Source organism: Dreissena polymorpha, chromosome 1 (genome assembly GCF_020536995.1).
Source record: "Dreissena polymorpha isolate Duluth1 chromosome 1, UMN_Dpol_1.0, whole genome shotgun sequence".
Classification (NCBI taxonomy): domain Eukaryota; kingdom Metazoa; phylum Mollusca; class Bivalvia; order Myida; family Dreissenidae; genus Dreissena; species Dreissena polymorpha.
In genome coordinates this window covers 73,509,548-73,533,621 of record NC_068355.1, presented here as the reverse complement: position 1 = coordinate 73,533,621, position 24,074 = coordinate 73,509,548, and the positions used below count along the sequence as shown (strand labels likewise).

General features: G+C 36.3%; 2 protein-coding genes across 4 annotated transcripts in view; one reads left to right on the top strand and one right to left on the bottom strand.

The window, feature by feature from the left end:
* The first annotated feature begins 1,022 nt into the window (after positions 1–1,022).
* LOC127835132 (uncharacterized) lies at positions 1,023–3,832 on the top strand. 3 transcript variants are annotated; one of them, XM_052361444.1, is made up of 3 exons: positions 1,023–1,105; positions 1,900–2,119; positions 2,887–3,832. In XM_052361444.1, the coding sequence occupies exons 2-3, from the start codon at positions 1,924–1,926 to the stop codon at positions 3,582–3,584; spliced, it is 894 nt and encodes a 297-aa protein (XP_052217404.1). In that variant the 5' UTR covers positions 1,023–1,105; positions 1,900–1,923; the 3' UTR covers positions 3,585–3,832. The 3 variants fall into 3 exon arrangements, with proteins under 3 accessions (XP_052217404.1, XP_052217398.1, XP_052217411.1); XM_052361438.1 differs by lacking the exon at positions 1,023–1,105 and having other exon boundaries at positions 1,660–2,119; XM_052361451.1 differs by lacking the exons at positions 1,023–1,105; positions 1,900–2,119 and adding an exon at positions 2,321–2,447.
* A 1,641-nt stretch (positions 3,833–5,473) lies between these two features.
* LOC127835111 (1,4-alpha-glucan-branching enzyme-like) overlaps positions 5,474–24,074 on the bottom strand; it is a 31,110-nt gene continuing 12,509 nt past the window's right edge. Inside the window, exons 5-16 of the mRNA XM_052361429.1 lie at positions 23,821–23,965; positions 23,581–23,671; positions 22,973–23,182; positions 20,435–20,550; positions 19,801–19,931; positions 18,294–18,392; positions 17,846–17,956; positions 17,390–17,561; positions 14,327–14,514; positions 11,530–11,663; positions 9,843–9,960; positions 5,474–8,136 (exon numbers count right to left, since the gene is read on the bottom strand). Coding sequence (XP_052217389.1) covers positions 8,089–8,136; positions 9,843–9,960; positions 11,530–11,663; positions 14,327–14,514; positions 17,390–17,561; positions 17,846–17,956; positions 18,294–18,392; positions 19,801–19,931; positions 20,435–20,550; positions 22,973–23,182; positions 23,581–23,671; positions 23,821–23,965 — 1,563 coding nt within the window. The 3' untranslated portion in view covers positions 5,474–8,088. The remainder of the gene's footprint in view (positions 8,137–9,842; positions 9,961–11,529; positions 11,664–14,326; positions 14,515–17,389; positions 17,562–17,845; positions 17,957–18,293; positions 18,393–19,800; positions 19,932–20,434; positions 20,551–22,972; positions 23,183–23,580; positions 23,672–23,820; positions 23,966–24,074) is intronic.

Here is a 24,074-nt window from a genome sequence, read left to right as displayed (position 1 = left end):
GGTTTACATCTGGCCACGATTACCACGATGTCCCCGATTCCAGAGCATCGTGGAGAAAGTAACAGAACGTGGAGTCGAATCGGGGTGATCGTGGGGGAGCGTAACGGAACGTGGTTGAATCGGGGACATCGTGGGCATCGGGACAGATTTTAAATCAAACTTAAATTTCACCACGATTGCCCCGATTCATTTTCTAATCTCAAATCGTAGGTCAAATCGCAGGAGATCGCAACAAAGCGGCTTTGTCGTGGGAGATCTTAACAGGACGTAACGGAACGTGGTGAAGCGTGGAAGCCAATCGTGTTGATCGCAACAAAGCGTAACAGAACGTGATGCAAATCGTGGGCTCGATCGTAGCAACAAAACGTGCTGATTTCGTAATAAGGAAGCGTAACAGAACGTGGAGTATACCATTTAATCGTAGAGCTCCCCGATTTTTTAGCCTCTGGCTAATCGGGGAGATCGTGGTCAGGTGTAAACTTAGCATTACCGTTTGGAATTTCCTACACAGTAATGCGCTGGACCGTGATACTCCGCTCCGCATGGTCAATAAATACTCACAATATGCTTGATAATTTTAATTTTAAAAAGGTAACCTTGAATCTTCTTCATTTTGGTATATAATCTATTTCAATGCATTAAATACTTGAAACTTCTTTGTTTTTTGTTTTCAATTTTGATTTTTGTTTCATTTGTCTACAAAAAAGAGATTTTAAACATTTATTATGAGTAAATCTGAAAAAAAGCGGCTCAAGAGGCGAGTGTTTTGATTGGCTGGTTAGAAAATTTGTACGTCGAAGAACAAATATGTACGTCGAAGTACAAATTGTACTTCGACGTACAAATATATACTTCGAAGTGTATTTATTATTTGTACGTCGAAGTACAATTTTTGTACTTCGACGTACATATTGTACGTCGAAGTATTTCTCTTTTACCTAGTAGGTCTTGTTGACTTTCGACACAAATGGTACACCATATTCCGGAGGATTATGATTACTGTTAATCAGGCAGTGCGCATGCGCGGAAAATCCAGATTGTGAACAATAACAATCACCTGATTCATTGATTGGCTTAAACTTTAAAGGGACCTTTTCACGAATTGGTAAAAAAACTAAATTTAAAAAATGTTTCAAATTTGCAGATTTTCGTTGCAGTTATGATATTTGTGAGGAAACTGCAATACTGAACATTTAACATGCTCTAAATTATCCATTATATGCAATTTATGGCGATTTAAAATCCTGACAATTATAACGCGTTGCAACGCGAAACGATTGAATAATTTGGAGAGTTCTGTTGTTGTCGTTATATTTTATGACAATAAGAGGATTGCTTTTATTAAGTGTTAAATACATCACTCATTGTTTGAGCACGGATGGCCGAGTGGTCTATGTGTTAATCTTTTACTATGTATACATGTAGGTAAAGCAATAGTTCAGAGCTTAGCCGTTCGATGTCTTGTCATGATATAACAAAAACTTGTTATGGCTCTACGGTAATGACTTATAGTAATAACATTCGTTTAAAAAGGTCAGTTTTAATTGAATGTAGAACATAGGACTATCTGCTTTAGTTTACACCATTCGCATTAAGCACATATAGATCCACGATATCAATTCAGTACGACGTTTTAGTAAAACGGGACACATGCTATCTTTATCCGTGAAACTAAAGATAACATTGTGTTCAAGTGTAGTTCATTTGGGTCAGATGAATTCTGCTATACTCTTAAATACACATTGCCTGATTTTAGTACTTTATTTTCAAACATTTACCAACCACATTAATCAAATTAAACATTAAATCCGTGTAATAAGTGAATGCACGAAAACCAATTCGCTTGGTTTCATATGAACATACATGTTTGCGCAATTAGCGGTAGATTCATATTTACAGCACAATAATCCAGAGGAAATCCGAATGTCAGGCAACAACGTCGAGTGTTTCCGACCCGGTGATATCAGTATTCGGGCCCATCGTCCCGGGGAGGAGCGGGTCATGCTGGAAATGTGGACCAGGCAGAGCGGGGACGTGTCGAGGTACGACTACAATGCCTACATGGCCATCGATCCAAATAACCTGCTGGTGGCAGTGGACTCAGTCGGCGAAATATTAGGTACGTGAACTGAATTAGTTTAAACCAGTTATTTAAGCTCGATTGCACCGAAAGCTGGTCTCTTATTGAAACGCTCTCGAGTCCGTTTCCTGTGTAGAACCAGTAATTGTTGTCCTTGGGGGAGATCTAAAGAACGCTCCCACAATTGAGATCAAACCCGTGACCTCACGATCGCCATATCCATTACGCCACGTACTGTGACCTTGATTGTACTACCAGTAAATATAGCAGATGTTAAGCACATCACTAGAGAATGTTTTGCAGACAATGTTTTAATATTTGTACAAAAAATAGTCCATGTTAAGAATTGAAGATTGTTACAAAAATGGTACGTAAAATTACGTTTAACGGTAGAGGGTACATGTTTTATATACATGTATGTCGAATCTATGTTTAGATGCATTAAACATGTAGTGTGTATGTTTTTGTGACATATGTCTGTAAACCAGTCGGATAGTTATTTCTTGCGGAACGTTTTGTTGGACGTTGATGAAATGTTCGTATTTACTAGCTTTAAAGATGTGTCAATGCTATGATAACGCATGATTTGTGTCATGGAATAATTTGAAATACGCTTATGAAAAACCCACAGCTACAACAAACACGTACATGAACATGTACTGTTGTTGCAAATAAATAGATAATTCGTATTCAGTTAACCGGTACACTGTATCTCCTCCGCACCACACCACATATGTATGCAAATGTATTTTAAAAGTCATTGACTAGGCGTGAATTGCGGTCATTGCACATTTTCTATGCCACAGGTTTTGGCGGCGTGTATCATCACGACGCAGATACCGTTTATGTCGCACACTTTATTGTGCGCCAAGATCTGCGTAAGAAAGGCATCGGGAAACAAATCTGGCAGGCTATGATGACGAGATGTGGAGAGAAAAACATCGCATTGGACGGGGCAAAAGCGATGGTGGAATTCTACAGAAAGCAGGGTTTCGTTTACAGCACTACAAGGGTGATTTTGTACTTGTTTGTGATACCAGAAACTATAGAAGTACAAATACCGCCAGACATTGACATGAGACCTCTGGAAGAAGACATGTGGCCGGAACTGCTAGAATACGACAAACAGGTGTATGTCAACTTCGACAGAGCACGCGTTTTAAGGGCATGGTACTCGCTGGATGACGTCACGGTAATGGTCGCGTTTCAAGGAGAACGAATTGTCGGTTACGGCGGTATACATAGGAAAACCGATACAACGTTTGGTGTTCGTAACGTCTTGGCTGACGACGAACACGTCGCTGAACTCATAACGCGAATACTGTTGCAAGACGTTCCAAAAGACTCCACGGTCTATGCGTGGATGGTGGAAGGAAAGCCAATCCCCGACTTTCTGCTGAGGAATGCACAGCGATCTCAACGACATTGCGAGAGGATGTACAACAAACGCTGCATTAACGTCAATCGGGAGAAGATTTGGATAGCTTCTGCACAAATCCTCTGATTTACATTGTAAAAGACTCACGAGTTTTTATGAAAACGCAAGATAATAATATTTGTTGAGTAAATTGCCATTAGAAAACATCAACGTTGCAACATATTATCTATAATTTAAGTATAGGGTAAATATTTTTTTATGTAGCTTAGTATTATTATTCAGCATTCCATTTCAAACAGGAAGTTCCGGATAAATGGAACTGAGATGCAAATAAACTCGTCATATTCCTCTATAATTATATATGAAGAAACTCGCGTGGTGACGTCTTCTTTTACTTAAGTCTCAGACTGCATTACAACGCAACTACCCTGAAAATATTTTTTTATAAATCCTTGTTATAGAGGTTCATACTGAAATAACGAAATACAAGTTTGTATACCGCTTATTCAAGCATTATCACAGTACCACATTTCAAAGTTATGTGCTCTCTGGTTAAAAATGGTTTTGGAAGTTATTATAATATTTAAGTTCACAACACCTGGTAGGTCACATATTTACTCCAGTAAAATTATTTAGAACAAACTTGGTAGAGGACCACGATTCGACGTAACATCACAAATACCAAACCTTCTGGATGTTACGACTTTTGGTGAGAAAACATGAAAGTTTTCACTGAACTGCACTTTATGAAGTTGCGAGTTAAACGGTTTTTGAAGCAATAAAAGAACAAGAGCTGTCAGAGGACAGCGCGCTCGACTATTCGAGTGCTTGACAGTATAACGTAAGCCATCATGGGGAAATTGTTCATATTCAATAATTAATTAGACGGAAACAAAAATATTTTTTTTTTTGGGGGGGGGGGGGGGGTGAGAGGGGGGTATAATGTGGGGTGTGGTAATTTATTAGATTATGTTTAAAAAAAAAAATTGGGGTGGGGGGGTGGGGGTGGGGGTTAGGGGGGTATAATGTGGGGTGTGATAATTTATAAGATGATGTTTAACAAAAAAATTGGGGGGGGGTGGGGGGTGGGGGGGGGTGAAAGGGGGGTATAATGTGGGGTGTGGTAATTTATTACATGATATTTAAAAAAAAAAAAATTGGGGGGGGGGGGGTGAGGTTGGGGGGATGAAGGGATTCTGGTAGGGGCGTGGGGTATTATTTGGGTGGAATCCATTGTGGTATTCAGGTAAGTGTTGTTTTGTCAAAGTAATAATAAAATGTGATCATAAATAAAGAAGTTATGGCAATTTAAGCAAAATGTTCAATTATCTAAGTGTAAAAGGGGCCATAATTATGTCAAAATGCTTGATACAGTGGTCTGCTCTTGTTTATAGGTTGGGGTCATGTTGGTAAACAAGTATGCAACATATAAAAGTAATATGTCAAAGAATATAGGAAATATTTGGGGTAGTACGCAAACTTTAACATAGATTTATCAACAATATGCATATTCTAAGTATAAAAGGGGCAATAATTATGACAAAATGCATGATAGAGTTGTCTGCTCTTGTTTATAGGATGGGGTGATGCTGGTAAACAAGTATGCAAAATATAAAAGCAATATGTCAAGGGACAATGAAAATAAATGGTCTAGTACGAAAACTTTAACATTTGCTGCATATTCTAAGTGGAAAAGGGGCCATAATTATGACAAAATGCTTGATAGAGTTGTCTGCTCTTGTTTATAGGTTGGGGTCATGTTGGTTAACAAGTATGCAAAATATGAAAGCAATATGTCAAGGGACAAAGAAAATATTTGAGGTAGAACGAAAACTTTAACATTTGCACGCAGACGCTAACGCCGACGCCGGGGTGAGTAGGATAGCTCCACTATATATATTTCATATATAATAGTTGAGCTAAAAACCTGATAATTAAGAACGGACAGACAGACGTGCTGATTACTAAATTTACAATACTGGGATACAACACACAAATGTCCAGGCCTTTAACAGTTGAAGTTTTTGGTATATGTAGTTTATTTCATATAGCTTATGTGCATACAAGTTTTTTTATGATAACATCAGTAACAACAAGAGCATTGCCAAGCAATAAAAGTCCCCTAACGATAAAACTCCACCATTTTCAGCAATATTTCTAGTCTATTTGTTGCCATAGAAACCAGAATTCTTGACGTAGGAACACAATGAAATGACGTGCATAATCTCCATATTGCCATCTGTCCATATTTCAAGTTTCATGAAAAAGTATGAAGAACTTTTAAAGACATGCATGATTCAAAAAAGTGTGACAGACTGACAGACACACAGAGCTCAATCCACATAAGTTCCCTCCGGTTTCACCAGTAGGGGACTAATAAAATTACTTCCAGTATGAACGCTATCAATCGTATTGAGTATTCACTGTCCAAAAACCCAAAATGCAAAGGAGTTGAATAAAGGGGGGGGGGGTGCATTTTATACAGGAATAGTAAAGTTTTCTTGACAATCTGTGTGAATAAAAAAAAACACACTGGTCCCTGATTGAAACTTGAAACTTAAGAATAATTACCAACGCACTTATATTAACGATTGAATATTAAGCTGACCGAAATGTGTAGATTTATTGATAAATATTTGCGTACACCAGGAAAAATATACAACACATCATGACGTTTAATTGAAGTAATTTGTCAATAACGAAGTTCAGTTTCAATGTGGAAAACTGAAATTAGTACGTATTTTGCCATTCATATTTACCTCAAACATATTACATAAAAGATATCTGATATTACACACCAAAGTTTTCATTAATCACGAAAATGAAGCATTTGTTTTGTTTATTTTTTTTGTTGATATTGATTGAAAACATTTTGAAAATTTTAGATCAATATTCTGTATCAAAGCAGCATTCATAAAATGAGAACCGGTGAATTAACAATGAGAACCGGTGAATCAACAAAGCAGTTTTAAATAGATAGGCATACAATTAAATATTCAATTCACAATAAACTGCAGACAAATTATACAATCAAAATATGCAGAGTAAACAACTACACAATTGTTTAAATATAGGCATATATTTAGTATTCACATTTTTGTACAGAGTTTTGATAAAAAGCAACATGCATTAAACTGTTATTGTTTTTATCCATGTCATTAATTGGTAGCACATATTTCAGTCTGAACGTTCATTTTCATTCAAAGAGAACTCTTTGAAATAAATTTCGACTCAGAAATAGAAGAGTTGCCTCCCTTGCAATGTGTTTGTTCTTTTTACCCCCTAAAAATGTTGGCTTTACAAGCATACATCACGTGAAAACACATCACTATCACAACACAACAACAAATGCACCAATAAGTAATACTCATTGTAATTCAAAATGAGTTAATTGAAGCAAACTTAACAGTTTTACCACTATATATAGTTACTAAAATTAAAAGTTTAAAAACCTTACAGTTTACCTAGACTAGTGTGGTTAACTTGTCTAGCACAACAGGGATCATACAAAAACACTGAGTAAAAGGAATACTGAACATTAAATCTCAAAATTCATTCCAACTAAGGTATGCAAGAAATACATTAAACAAACAAGTGTCAGAAATGCACAGACACACCCACCTTTAACCCTTTGCATGCTGGGAAATTTGTCGTCGATTTTTTTCAAAGAATACTATCAGAATAGCAAACAGTTTAGATCCTGATGAGACGCCACGTTCTGTGGCGTCTCATCTGGATCCAAACTGTTTGCAAAGGCCTTCAAAATTCGGTTCCAGCACTGAAAGAGTTAACTTTTGTTTTAGAACTCCGCTGTAAGCTGTTTTATTGCTAAGTTTTTACCTTTAGCATCTAAGTGTGACCTTGACCTTGAGATAGGGAGACAGGTGCTTCATGCAACAAGTGGTCTTATGATGATGGACATTTGCAGCTATATATTTAAATCCATTTAATTTATGGTTAATTTATTGCCAAGACAGGAAACTTCGCATAGACTAACAGAGGGAATGATGAGTGCAATTTGAAGGAGGTCATGAAAACAACATGTGTTCTATTTCATGTGAATAAACCAACATATGTGGGAAAAAATTGCATGAAACTTAGTTTGGTGTACCTACAAAATCTTAATTGGCGTGGATTGTAATATATTAAAAGCTTAAATGTCAAAAACTTTAAAAATATTGGATATCCCAGGCATCCCTGATTAAATTTATTGCTTAAAAAAAGCTTACACATTATTTTACATGAAAAATCACACACTTCTTTCGCCCATGTCAATACTGCATGATCAGATTCCACAACCTGTCTCTATCCACCCATCTTTTATTGATTTCAAGGAGCACATCTATAGTATATCAACAATTAAATATTGATAAAACACAAGCAGGCATTTAAAAGATATATCATTCTTGTGCAGAAAAATAATGCGCAAATTTCAACTGACGACTTTAACAGTACGAATGCCACTTGTTCAGCATGGATTATCAATTTAAAATGGGTCAATATTTTTTCTTCATATCAAAATGCATAAGTTTTTCTTCAAATTCTGTCAATATGGCCCTTAAACACTACTATGGTGATTCTGATGACCAGCCATGTAGTTGTAAGACTAGAAAAGAAGACTCCACTATCATCAGTCTTGTTTTGCAAGCACTATAGCAGTCCGGCATGGGATGTATACCTGAAGTGCAATAAAAAAGTATCAATGAATGTTCTAAATAAAATATTTTCCAACATTTTATTTAAATATATATATTTCAAATTTTGAATTTTCAATGCAAGTAAATATTGTATAAAGATGACATTGCTTCGGGAATAGCAAATTGCAATGGCATCTTGTTCTTTGAAACATAGATAAAGGTTAAAATTGAGATATTTGCTGATCTGCAGTTCTTTTGCCTGGGAATCTGCTTTAAAGGGACTGTCAACCACGACAAGGAAGAAAAGAAAAGTAGTAAAATACCGTATTTTATTACAATTATTAGTTTATGTTGATTAAAATATCACGACTGGTGGTTGACAGTCCCTCTAAGCCCCTTTATTTAAGTTTCTGTATATGCATTTTTCTCCGATTTTAAGTCATGTCATTGCTGCCAATAAATAAAATCACACTCTTCTAGGGTAAGCTGCAGTATAAAGTTCAAATACATGTGCCAGTAAGGTATGTAACATTAACCTCACATTTGTGTCAGCTGATATGGTGAATGGCTGTAGAAATAATTTCTTGACCAAAAGCCTGGAATCTTATCAACAGTCCTCTTATTTATACTATTTATCTATATTAAGCTTTTCAATGACCAAGATTAAATGATTGCGCAATATAACAAGAGGCCGATGAGGGCCTAAATCGCTCTACTGCTATAAACACTGTGCAAGTTTGGAAAGAATAAGATGAAAACTGTGTACTTAATCGCGCAAACAAGGAGAATTTTCTCAAATTCAAGGGGAGATTATTGTGTACTTATTTCTCCGATACTGCTCATATTCAATAGGGTTCAAGTCCTCATTGATATAAAGATACTGTGCAAATTTGGAAATAATTGGATGAAAACTGTGGAATTAATTGCGTAAACAAGCAGGATTTCAAAATTTTCTCATATTCAAGGGGAAGTCATTCTGGACTTATTGCTTTGATATTGCTCTTTTTAAACAAGGGTTTGATTCCTCATTGATACAAAGACACTATGCAAGTTTGCCAAGAATTGGATGAAAATTATGGACATAAAAAAACTGAATTTTCATTTTTTTCTCAAATTCAAGGGGAGATAATTCTGGACTTATAACTCCGATATTGCTCATTTTCAATAGCGCTTAACTCATCATTCAGATAAAGACACTGTGCAAGTTGGGAAATGATTGGATGAAAACTGTGGACTTTATTGCGTAAACAAGCCTTATTTCACAATTTTCTCAAATTCAAGGGGAGATAATTCTGGACTTTTTACTCTGATGTAACCCATTTTCAATAGCCTTCAAGTCCTCATTAATATAAAGACACTGAACAAGTTTGAAAAGAATCGGATGAAAACTGTGGACTTTATCGCGTAAACAAGAAAAAGTCTCACGCACGCACGCACGGACGACGGAAACCATGCCATGACATAAGCTCTTCAGGCCTTTGGCCTGTAGAACTAAAAATGGCGGCAATTTTCAGTCTGATTTTCATGTTTTTAGGTCTTAAAATTATGTTTTTCCTGCATTTTGGCTGTAAAAAAGTGCTTGCCGATTATACATAGGGGCACGCCATACATGGGAACATTTGGTAGTCAGGCACTCTTAACAGCTGAGCTTGTCCAACTATTAATTTCAACTTGGTTGAACAGAGGATACATGTAACTTTATATATAAAAATAAATAATAATCTGCCACTACTTTCCTACTACTCACCATCAATGCATTCTGCCTATCGTCCCATGCTTCGTTGAACGTGAAGAAATCAGTACTGTGGTCAAGTCGCTTGTGACCCCCATACACGCCAGAGTCAGAGTCCAGTACTATCTTGTACCTGCACTGCAGTCAAGGAACCATTGTCAGGTAAATATAACTTTTGCTCATTCATGTGATTTCTTTGAAATATTAAAAGTACATGATTAAATTTCGTCCTTATTTAATACTTGTTTTTTATGCCAGTATTCAGTAAAATAATTGATGAACAGTGAGCAATGAGTATATTTTTTATCTTATCAACCAGATTCTAGTATTTTGTATTTATTCATTACAACTTTAGGGAGTTTAAATGATATTGGATAACAAACTAATAATTATTATCCCCCGCCAGAGGCGGAGGGATATTGTTTTGGCGTTGTCCGTCCGTCCGGCTGTCCGTCCGTCCGGCACTTTTGTGCCCAGAACCATATCTTGGAAGTTCTTTGGCAGATTTCATTTAAACTTGGTATGAGTATATATATGCATAAGAGGATGATGCACCCCAAATGGCATTGTACACCATCTGTTAAAAACAGACTTATGGCCCTTTGTATCTTGAAAAAATGCTTTTTAGTGTCCGGAGCCATATCTTGCAAGTTCTTTGGCGGATTTCATTGAAACTTGGTATGAGTATATATATGCATAAGAGGATGATGCACGCCAAATGGCATTGTACACCATCTGTTAAAAACAGACTTATGGCCCTTTGTATCTTGAAAAAATGCTTTTTACTATAGGCACTTTTGTGTCCGGAGCCATATCTTGGAAGTGCTTTGGCGGATTTCAATTAAACTTGGTGTGAGTATATATATGCATAAGAGGATGATGCACACCAAATGGCATTGTACACCATCTGTTAAAAACAGACTTATGACCCTTTGTATCTCGAAAAAATGCTTTTTACTATAGGCATTTTTGTGTCCGGAGCCATATCTTGGAAGCACGTTGAATGCTTTTGTGGAAAACACACGACTTATTAATTCACCTAAATAAATTGTGAAGGCTTAAGAACCTTCCTTTGTCTTAGTTTTGTGTTATTGTCCTCCGTCCGTCCATCTATCATTATGTTCATCCGTCCAATTTGCACCCATCCTCAAACAAAGCATATGTTGCGGGGGATACCTTGGGCCTTTCAGGCCCTCTTGTTATTTATATATTTGTGTTAGTTCTAAACTACCTTGACAACACTTCATGAAGAATGAATCGAGGAACAATATTATAAACAAATCAGGTTTATTTATAAGGTATCTTAATTAGCAGGAGCCCACCAATCCATAGGCCTCTTATTAAACTTTGTGCTGGGTTTCTAAATTTTATGAAAACTCCAAAAGTAACAATGCGCTTAAATATTTGCAAGATTTATTATTATTTTTTTTTTTTATATTTTTTTTATTAACCCTGTTGGGTATAATTTGAGGCAAACATACAGATGGTGATTTAAGGAAAAAGAACTCTGACAGTAATATAAGCTAAAAAACAAGCATGATGACTGAAAGCAAAAAAAAATATTGATTGTTATAAGTCAAAACACATATTTATTTTTTAGGCAAGAGACATTGGTGTTGATTTAAAGTAAAGTCACTTATGATGATTTAAGGCAAAACACAATGACAATAATAACATTAAAAACAACAACAACAAAGGATATTTTCCAGGCACATTGACACCAATCTTGTAGTCAGTGTAGCTCTTGTTAGCGTGGAAATTGAAGATGAACACCAACTTGTTGACCCGTTCAAACACCACCACCTTGTCACTCTGGTGTTTGCGGCTCACATATTGCTGAAATTAGACAAATCGCTCACCTGGGGTGATATTCACTACACATAATAATAATGTTTTCAATGTCACTAAAGAGTAACATTTTAAAATGTTGCTTTTATTCACAAAATGCATGTTACATTATTAGAAGATGTGCAGACATGTTTGCTAAGTTTATGCTTTTTTTTTAATATTTCAATATTTGACCAGGTTAAAAAGAGGTTGTGAAGCAAAATTTGCAATTGATTTAAATGTTTTCTTTTAATGAGGAGTTTTTTATAATAATAAAAGTTATGCTGATGTTTCTCTTTTGTATTTTATCTAATAGTATACATCCAAATATGAGCATTTCAAAAGATAAATACATTCCATTTTAAGTTCATTTCAAGTTATTGTTTGTCTTTTTAGTTCATATTGCAAAAATAAACAAGAGCACCGCCTTGCGGGTGCAGACTGCTCATCTATTTTCTCTTTAAAGGTGAAGGGACTCTCATTTTCAATCACAAAGGAGGGAGGGGTGGAGTGAAGAGGGGTGCATTGTGTGGGGGTGTGGACATTTCTTACATTATCTTCCAAAAATGCGAAAAAAAGGAAAAAAAAAAATCGGGGTGGGGGGGTGGGGGGGGTGGGGGGGTGGGGATTCTTGGGTGCGATGGTTGGACGGTATTTCAAACATAAAATAATAAAAATAAATATTTGTTTTTTAACCGTTTAAAAAAAAAAAAATTGGGGGGGGGGGGGGGGGGGGGGGTTCGGTGAGGTGGGGGGGGGGGGGTATAGTGTGAGGGTGTGGTGGTAATTTGTGAGATGATTTAAAAAAAAAAAAAAACATTAGGGGGGGATTCAGGTGGGGGGAGGGGGGGTGGGGGGGGGGGGATTCATTGGTGCGATGGTTGGACGGTATTTCAAACATAAAATAATCAAAATAAATAGTTTTGTTTTTTTAACCGTTTAAAAAAAAAATTTGAGGAGGGGGTGGGGGGGGGGGGGTATAGTGTGAGGGTGTGGTGGTCATTTGTGAGATGATCTTAAAAAAAAAAAAAAAAAAAATAGGGGGGGGATTCGGGGGGGGGGGGGGGGGAAGGCACGGGCGATGGTTTGGGTGGAGTCTATTGTGGTATGTCAGGTAATTTAATCATAAATTAAGAAGTTATGGCAATTTTAGCAAAATTTAATAATTTGACCTTGAGAGTCAAGGTCATTCAAAGGTCAAGGTAAAATTCAACTTGCCATGTACAGTAACCTCATGATAGCATGAAAGTATTTGAAGTTTGAAAGCAATAGCCTTGATACTTAAGAAGCAAAGTGGATCGAAACACAAAATTTAACCATATATTCAAAGTTACTAAGTCAAAAAAGGGCCATAATTCCTTAAAAATGACATCCAGAGTTATGCAACTTGTCCTTTTACTGTACCCTTATGATAGTTTGCGAGTGTTCCAAGTATGAAAGCAATATCTATGATACTTTAGGGGTAAAGTGGACCAAAACACAAAACTTAACCAAACTTTCAATTTTCTAAGTATAAAGGGCCCATAATTCCGTCCAAATGCCAGTCAGAGTTACAAAACTTTGCCTGCACAGTCCCCTTACGATAGTTAATAAGTGTTGCAAGTATGAAAGCAATATCTTTGATACTGTAGGAATAAAGTGGACCTAAACACAAAACTTAACCAAATTTTCAATTTTCTAAGTATAAAAAGGGCACATAATTCTGTCAAAATGCCAGTCAGAGTTACATTACTTTGCCTGCACAGTCCCCTTATGATAGTTAGTAAGTGTTGCAAGTATGAAAGCAATAGCTTTGATACTTAAGGAATAAAATGGACCTAAACACAAAACTTAACCAAAATTTTCAATTTTTTAAGTATAAAAAGGGCACATAATTCTGTCAAAATGCATGCCAGAGTTATCTTACTTTGCCTGCCCAGTCCCCTCATGATAGTAAGTAAGTGTACAAAGTTTGAATGCAATAGCATTGATACTTTCTGAAAAAAGTGGACCTAAACGCAAAACTTAACCAAAATTTTCAATTTTCTAAGTATAAAAAGGGCACATAATTCAGTCAAAATGCACGCCAGAGTTATCTAACTTTGCCTGCCCAGTCCCCTCATGATAGTAAGTAAGTGTACCAAGTTTGAATGCAATAGCATTGATACTTTCCGAGAAAAGTGGACCTAAACGCAAAACTTAACCGGACGCCGACGCCAAGGTGATGACAATAGCTCATAATTTTTTTTCAAAAAATAGATGAGCTAAAAAATGACCTGAACCATGCGCACATAAAGCTTTTGTTAAATTTGGCCAATGTAACTCCATCCAGTCTAGTCAAAAGCTTTCCTGTCTACTAATGAGACCAAAAACCTCAAAAAGTGTAGCTTCAAACCAGACTGTATATGGTATAAGACCCATTTTTGCATTGTACGGTTCAAATAATGCAACTTTTGTTAAAATGAGAAGATGCTCAGATTTATCCCACCCAAGACAACATTATTCCCTTCCTTTCACTTATTCAGTCAATGAAATCAGCACCATTCCTTATGTTACTTGTATTACTTAAGAACAATAAAATGGTACATAATGTCCTTTAAGATACTTAAAATCTTAGTAATCCAAGTTCTGGTTTATAATAAACCACTGGCCCTGCATGCATCTGCTTCTTTCCATTACTGCCTTTTACCCACCTGCGCCCCTGGGGCCAGCCAGCCATAATGTTTCTCTAGATGCTGCATGTCCCGGTCAAAGTTGGCAAGGTACTTGTACTTTAGGAGGATGTCATCCACTAGATTCCACTGGCGACGGCAGTAGTGGAAGCTCTCGTTGTTTCCCACTCTGGGAAAGTCCAGCCACTCCGGGTGACCAAATTCGTTGCCTAGAAGATAAGGGGAATTGAAGGAGAGTGTTATTGAAGGCATTCAGGCTTTGAGAAAAGCCACAAACGATATGAGAACTGTGTTTTGATTACAGCCATTTTGGGGATGCTTGCAGCCTGGATTTAGATGGTAAAACCAGTTTTATAAGATAATCACGGAGGTTTCAGCCCAAAACTGTTGTATATTTTTAAAATAAAATCTATATTCCAAAAAAACACTACTCAACTGAACTATTGCGTAATACTAGAAAGATGAACATTATTTCTTCCAAAGCCTGCCATCCCAAAAACTTAATTTGAACTTTTTAAACTCATAACATTACTAGTCTCTAGATGTTTGTTGTGGTCATTCTTATCAATATCATGTTTAAACAAGAGAGCCTGAAAGGCCCAAAGTCGCTCACCTGAGATAAAAAGAAATGACCTGTTCTTTGCAGCCCAAGATATCAATGAAACACAATAATGTTCCAACCAAGTTTCATGAAGAATGAACAACAAATGGCCCCCTGGTAGCCATGTTTTTTTTAAACAGACCTGAACCATTTTTTAACTCTTCCATGATTTGTCCAAATTTCATGAAGATAATGTGTCTTCTAGACTGTTCACATGTTTTCACTTTATACATATAAAGAAAACTGCCCCACCACCTGGTGCCCATGTTTTTCCACTTATCACGACCATTTTTAAACTCGTCCGAGACATCCACATAGCTAATGTTTTGACAAAATTTCATGATGATTTGGCAAAAAATGTGACTTCTAGAGTGTTCACAAGCTTTTTACTATATAAATATAAGGAAAAAGACCCCCCCACCCTGGCGGCCATGTTTTTTTTACCGATCCAAACCATTTTCGAACTCAACTGTCGTATCCAGGTGTGGTATTGCGGTCTTGTTTGCTTACGCAAGTGAACCGGTCACGGGATGGTTACGGGTTATGTTACTTTGTGAGCGCTTATGTAATGCGGAAATATTTATTCGACAAACGCTTATTTCCGGTCAGGATGACACTGATTGGTTGTAATTCAATAAACTAAAGGTATTGCCGTTTTCTTAAATATAATTTTATAAACATATGATTCAACAGTAGGCTGTTTTACACTAAGCAATTTAGAACTATGAAAATGTATCGATTTTATATTTCATTTTATTTAATTTTAAGAATCTATAGATTATTGCAAGTTTATTATGCAAAATAGGAAGGATATTAACTTAACATTGTCTTCATTGTAAGAATACATTAAAGCAGCACTTTATAACATAACTAGAGTGTTTTACTATAGTCATTTATGAAAAAATGCTCCGCCCCCTAGCGGCCATGTTTTTAAACTAACCGGCATCATTTTCAAACTAGTCCAAGATATCATTGGGATCAATGTTCCGACCAAGTTTCATGAAGATCGGACAATAAATGTGGCTTCTAGAGTGTTATCAAGATTTTAATATAGCAACATATAGCCATATAAGGAAAAATGCCCCGCCCCTTGGCAGCCATGTTTTTCAAGCAAAGGCTACCATTTTTGAACTCATCCAAGATATCAATGAGACATATCATCTGAGCAAGTTTCATGAAGATTGGAAAATAAATGTGGCCTCTAGAGTGTTAACAAGGTTTTACTATAGCCATATAAGGAACAAGGGACAAAATTGTCACAAAACCAGGTTTTCATTGTGAAAAAAAATGTGATAAAGGGAGAAAACTCAAACTGAACTTTTGAAATGAACAAACAAAATTAACCCCCTTTGTAAGTTTGTTTTTAAAAAAAATCTATTTTTAGTCGTGGCGACCTTGACATTGGAGATATTGACGTGATTCTTTAGTGCGACACACCGTCCCATGATGGTGAACAAATGTGCCAAATTATTTTAAAATCTCACAATGAATGACATAGTTATGCCCAGGACAAGCTAATTTATGGCCATTTTTTACCTTTGAACTCAAAGTGTGACCTTGACCTTGGAGATATCGATGTAATTATTTCGCGCGACACACCGTCCAATGAAAGTGAACAAATGTGCCAAATGATTTTAAAATCTGACAATGAACGACATAGTTATGGCTCGGACAAGCTTGTTCCGCCCGCCCGCCAGCCCGGGTAGGGGCGTGGGGTATTGTTTGGGTGGAATCCGTTGTGGTATTCAGGTAAGTGTTGTTTTGTCAAAGAAATAATACAATGTAATCATAAATAAAGAAGTTATGGCAATTTAAGCAAAATGTTTAATTATCTAAGTGTAAAAGAGGCCATAATTATGTCAAAATGCTTGATACATTGGTCTGCTCTTGTTTAAAGGTTGGGGTGATGTTGGTAAACAAGTATGCAAAATATAAAAGCGATATGTCTAGGGACAATGAAAATAAATGGGGTAGTACGTAAACTTTAACATTTGCTGCATAATCTAAGTGGAAAAGGGGCCATAATTATAACAAAATGCTTGATAGAGTTGTCTGCTCTTGTTTATAGGTTGGGGTCATGTTGGTTAACAAGTATGCAAAATATGAAAGCAATATATTAAAGGACAATGAAAATATTTGGGGTAGTACATAAACTTTAACATTTGCACGCTAACGCTAACGCAGACACCGGGTTGAGTAGGATAGCTCCACTATACATATTTCATATATAATAGTCGAGCTAAAAAAGTATCAAGTAAACAGTCTATCAAGTAAACAGTCTATCAAGTAAACAGTCTATCAAGTAAACAGTCTATCAAGTAAACAGTCTATCACTTTGTGCAAAGAAAACTTTAGATTAGACATAGGCATTTTTGAAATTCTCAATAAGGTACACAACAAGTAAAGATTTTCTAAAAGTTAAGTTAAGATTTATATAAGGAGCATCATGATTCAGTACTGACATCATTTTAGATATCGAGTACCTATGAAGTTCAGGTAGCCCTCCCCGCCAAGGCCCATGGTGATCAGACGTATCATCTTGTGGAGTGCCATGCCTCGGTCGATGATCAAGCTGGGTGGAGCCAGCTCAGACATGTGAGTGTACATCTCCTTGTCCATCAGCCAGAAGGCCAGAGTTTTGTCACCCACAAGCGCCTGAAAAATGGATCATTCTTTGTTTTTAATTTTATGTTGACCAAAATTTCGTACAACATGATATTGATTAACAAGAGATTGCCAAGCAATGTTGTCCCCTATCGGTGAAACTCCATCATTGTCAGATTATTTTTGCACAATAACACTTTCAGATGGTTCAAAATCTTTAAAGTATAGATTTCAACATTAAAGCATACAAGCACACTGCTTTGAAATCATGCATGTAATAATGCAAAATGCAATGAAAGGAATACTATAGAACCACTGTTTAAATCTGCCCGTACCTGGTCGTGACTTTCTGCGTATGCAATACACTTTTCAGTGTAGCGTCGGTTGGTCAACGTGTGAATGATGTTGGAAAAATCCCAGTCATCGTCCGATTTCTCTTTTAGATTCTACAATAAAGTTCTATTGTGTAATAGATTTCTCTTTTAGATTCTTCAATAGAGTTCTTTCATGTCAACAAGACTACAATTTCTCTTCAGACCAATCGCTTAATTGGTGTTTGATGCATTCACTTTAAGGTTTTTATAGTTCAAGTACTATGTTGTGCTGAGTACCCAGTAGTCAGAACTGCAGTTACTTAAAATAATTTTCAACAGTTTATGACAACTGATGGAAAAGTGAGACACATCAAAAAGTATGAAAATAACCATTCTCTTTTCATAAATGGAAGGACATTTGTGTTGAACACAAAATAAGAACTGCCATTGTATGAACACAAGTACAGACCTTTATCCACATGTCAGGTAGAGCCATGGCAAGTCGATAGTCAAAACCACCACCCCCTTCTGACACGTGCCTGCATAGAGCTGGCATTCCGGATACATCCTGTAGATAACAGAGAACATGAAGTTATGAAGTTTTAACAAAACAAGAGGGCGATGATGGCCCTTGAGAGCTCACATGAGGTTTTTGCCCCCTTTTTTTTTTAAGAATTGGTGATTTTGTTTTTGACCGCACTTGAGCTAGATTTCAACATAGCTCTCACATTGTCCAGATGGGCATTCTTACCACATTTCATCATGACTGAGTAATACATTTGGTTGCAAGAGTGGAAACACTTTTTTTTCTTAAAATTGAACTAGTTTTTGGTAGCTTTAGACTTGGATGATTTAAACTAAGCATTGATACATGTATTGTCAAGATAAAAATCACACCGAGTTTCATCAAGCTTTAGTCATAAATGTTGCCCCTAGAGTGTTAAGATTTGAAATTAAAATATGACCTAATGACGGAGCTTGTAGACAAATGTCACCCAGATTCAAAGATGGTGCAGATATTGTAAAGATAAACCTTCAAAACTTCAGGAATAGTGTATCATAAATGTTGCCTCTAGAGACATCACAAGTTTTTTCTAAGATTGCACCTGGGGACCTAGTTTTTGTACGAATGCTAAGCATAAGTAAACATGACTTTTACAAATCCCTGGATATTTTCCAGAAAATCATTCTGACCATCATGTGTAATCAAGATTTGATGAAAATATGTGGCCTCTAGAATAATAACTAGCGAACAAATAACACAAGACATAGGATGACACTATAGCTCACATTGAGCACTTAGTGCTCAAGTAATCTGAAAATAGATGGCATGTTAACATTATATGTATGTACAGATGTTCAATAAGAATACCCCAACTCAATTCGAAATTAATTACTTCAAATCTTTCAATAGAAACATAAGCCACAGTCTAAATCTCACTTTACAAAAATTGTTTAACATTTATTTCTATGAAATTCCAAAAACATTTTCATCTTTCTTGTTTGCCAGAATTTGCTTTAAGAAATGGCTCATATTGTGGTTACAGCACACATATCTGGCACACAGCACACATATCTGGCACACAGACCTCTGTTACAGCACACATATCTGGCACACAGACCTCTGTTACAGCACACATATCTGGCACACAGACCTCTACAGCACACATATCTGGCACACAGACCTCTGTTACAGCACACATATCTGGCACACAGACCTCTACAGCACACATATCTGGCACACAGACCTCTGTTACAGCACACATAGCTGGCACACAGACCTCTACAGCACACATATCTGGCACACAGACCTCTGTTACAGCACACATATCTGGCACACAGACCTATGTTACAGCACACATATCTGGCACACAGACCTCTGTTACAGCACACATATCTGGCACACAGACCTCTGTTACAGCACACATATCTGGCACACAGACCTCTGTTACAGCACACATATCTGGCACACAGACCTCTGCAATGGTGATTATGAAGTCTGGGTACAGTGTATGCAGCATGTGGTTGGACATCATCATGTAGACCAGTGAGTCAGTGTCAGTGTTCAGTCCAAAGTACTCGTTATAGTCCCCGCTGAAGCCATGACCTAAAATAAGCATCGTTTTGGGAAAACTGGGTTTAATGCATGGCTAGTTACAATCATACACATTATAATAACAAATCAGTCATTGTTATGATTAATTTCAAATTTACTATTTATTTTAAGTTTGTTTATTATTTATTTTGAAAATTGATCAACGGTACTGATTACATATTTGTGCCATGTACCTGTCAACAGACATGAAACAGTTAACATATAAGCCTTGTTCTAAGAAAACTGGGCTTCATGCATGTGCGTAAAGTGTTGTCCCAGATTAGCCTGTGCAGTCCGCACAGGCTAATCAGGGAAAACACTTTCCGTCTTTACTGGATTGTAGAAGAGACATCCTTTAAACAAAAAAACCCCATAAAATCGGAAAGTGTCATCCCTGATTAGCCTGTGGGACTGCACAGGCTAATCTGGGATGACACTTTACGCACATGCATTATGGCTAGTTTTCTCAGAAAGCGACTCATATAACCCCAAAACCTTTACAAAACTCATCAAACCTATTCCATGGGAGTGATAGAGCATGGAAGTGACGCCGTCGAAGCGGAAGCCATCAAACTGGTACTCTTCAATCCACCAGCGGAGGTTTGACAGCAGGAACCTCAAGGTCTCCCACCTTATGGGAATAATGAGAGCAATTGATGCTAACAAACTAGGCAACTAGGTCCCTGTGGCTACCATGATACGATGGTTAACAATAGGTTTTGTAAATAAATAAAGTTAATTGTGTGTGTACATTCCAGTACATGTGTAAGAAATAACAACAGCTATAATAAACCCCATTTCATAAGGATGTCAGCTCATTGCATGTGGCAGTTTAAGAAAATTTAAAAGAGAACATAAAGGATCATTCCATCTATTTTGGTTTCAGTCTGACAATGACCAATCAAACATTAACTAGATCAATTTTTACTGGACATTAGTACCTGCACAAATGAAAATTGTTCATGACCTCCACTAGATTTACAGGACTAATCTGTTTCGAAACATTATTCATCTATGAACACTTATAAACAAAGGTTATGACTAGGTAGAACAAGAAACTGTCGGAGAGGGGTGATGCTCCCCAAAGTTTTTTTTGTCACAATATTGAACTATATATTCAGATAAAAGGAAACGTCTTGAGGGCACAGTAGTTGGGGGGACAAGAATTTTTTTAAAGAAAATTTCAAAGGGCAATAACTCTGTGAAAAATCATCCAACCAGAACCCGCTGATAATATGCACATCTCCTCTTGGTAGTGAAGCTTCCCATAAAGTTTCATTGAATTCCGGTCATTAGTTGCTGAGAAATAGCCCGGACAAGAATTGCACTATATGTACAGTTAATGGAAAATTTCAAAGAGCCTTTACTCTGTGAAAAATCATCCGACCAGAATCCGCTGATAATGTGCACATCTCCTCTTGGTAGTAAAGCTTTCCATAAGTTTCATTGAATTCCAGTCATTAGTTGCTGAGAAATAGCCCGGACAAGAATTGCACTATATGTACAGTTAATGGAAAATTTCAAAGGGCCATAACTCTGTGAAAAATCATCCGACCAGAACCCGCTGATAATATGCACATCTCCTCTTGGTAGTGAAGCTTCCCATAAAGTTTAATTGAATTCCGGTCATAAGTTGCTGAGAAATAGCCCGGACAAAAATTGTGCATGGACGGACAGAAGGATGGACGGACGAGCAGACGCACGGACAGATGAAGCGGCAACTATATGCTTCCCCAAAAATAAATTTTGGGGGAGCATAAAAATGATAAATGTATTATCATTGATGATTGATTCTTATTGAAATATAACTTTTTGTTTGTGTTGCTTTATAATTTTTAAAATAGATTGAATGCTATTTATGCAGTGTACATGAATTATAAATGATTTAAATTATAAATTCAGCTTTAAAAAAAAATATACAATTATGTTTTATTTCAATTTTTGACTTGGTGCTGTAAATTTGACCAACATGCAGGACCTTAAAAGATGCTGTCCAAAGCAAATTTTTAATGCCAAATTAAGATAGACAGCCATGCATCACAATAGCTCAACATGGAATTAGTTAAACATCCTAGTCACTGTTACATACTGTGTAATGTTAAACAGTCACTGTTACATATATTGTATAGTTAAACAGTCACAGTTACATTATGTGTATAGTTAAACAGTCACTTTTACATACTGTGTATAGTTAAACAGTCACTGTTACATGATACTGTGTAATGTTAAACAGTCACTTTAACATACTGTGTATAGTTGAACACTCACTGTTAAAAACTGTGTATAGTTCAACAGTCACTGTTACATATTGTGTATAGTTAAACAGTCACTGTTACATACAGTGTATAAACAGTCACTGTTACATACTGTGTATAAACAGTCACTTTAACATAATGTGTATAGTTAAATTGGCACTGTTACATATTGTGTATAGTTAAGAAGTCACTGTTACATACTGTGTTTAGTTATACAGTCACTGTTACATACTGTGTATGGTTAAACAGTAATTGTTACATACTGTGTTTAGTTATACGGTCACTGTTATATACTGTGTATAGTTAAACAGTAACTGTTACATACTGTGTTTAGTTATACAATCACTGTTTCATACTGTGTATAGTTTAACAGTCACTATTACATACTGTGTATAGTTAAACAGTCACTGTTACAGACTGTGTATAGTTAAACAGTCACTGTTACATACTGTGTATAGTTAAACAATAACTGTTACATACTGTGTTTAGTTATACAGTCAATGTTACATACTGTGTATAGTTAAACAGTCACTGGTACATACTGTGTATAGTTAAACAATAACTGTTACATACTGTGTTTAGTTATACAGTCAATGTTACATACTGTGTATAGTTAAACAGTCACTGGTACATACTGTGTATAGTTATACAGTCACTGTTACATACTGTTTATAGTTAAACCATAACTGTTACATACTGTGTTTAGTTAAACAGTCACTGTTACATGTACATGTACTGTGTATAGTTAAAGAGGCACTGGTACATACTGTGTATAGTTATACAGTCACTGTTACATACTGTGTATAGTTAAACAGACGGGAGTCCCACAGATCATGGGTTCCTTTCCCGCCGCTGTGGAAGTAGCATGAGTCCGAGCCGTCAAACATGTTCAAACCGTCGACAACATTCTTGGAGGCGTGGCTATGTACGACATCCAGCAACACAACGATTCCTAGGCTATGAGCTGTGTCAACAAGTTCCTTGAGTTCTTCTGGGGTGCCAAAGCGACTGAAATGTGGTTATTTCATTGAAATACTATTTGCTTAAACTAATTTATATATTTCATTTACAAACGTGTATGTCAAATCACAGGAATTTTTACCAAAAAGTGCTAAAACTGAATAATGACGTATATGGCCTAAACGTACAAAATTATTATCAAAATGTATGATTACATTTTTATGTTGTCATAGAACTTTGTTGAAGCATGGGTTCAAATATGGATGGAAAAGAAGACAAACCTACAATTTTGCCTAAATAGCACAAATTGCTTTTTAATAAAAGTTGGTATATCTTATGTGTAACCAGATCAAAATTTTATGACACCACATAATCAGAAAATGTGTTGATTAATAAATATAATGTACATCAATCATGAATAAAACATAAAAATCATAAAACTTTACCCAGAAGCAGCAAAGAAACTTGTCACTTGGTACCCAAAGCTGGCATAGTAGGCATGCTCCATTATAGCCATCAGTTGTATGGCATTATAACCTTAAAAATAATAAAATAGGCAATGAATTTCGTTTTGATATTGTTTCGTCTGAATTACCATTACAACAAGCAAATTTGTTCAATTAATAGTGCCCGCCAATTAAATTTTTGTTTTTGGAAGGTAGTGAATCCCTTGATATATGGTATACCTAGTTTGGCGATACGTGGCAGCATATCTCTGGTGAATTCTGGGTAGGAGGCCACTTTTCCCTGCCATGAGGCTATTCCAACGTGACTTTCGTAGATTCTTAAACTAGCTGGCTGCTTTGGGTGCTTGTGTTTAAACACATATTGCTGTGGAAGAAAATGTCCACAATGTTAACAAGAAACTAGTTTGATATAAAAGACTTCACAAATGTACTATAAAATCATTTACATTAGTCAGCATGTAATTTCTTAGTTA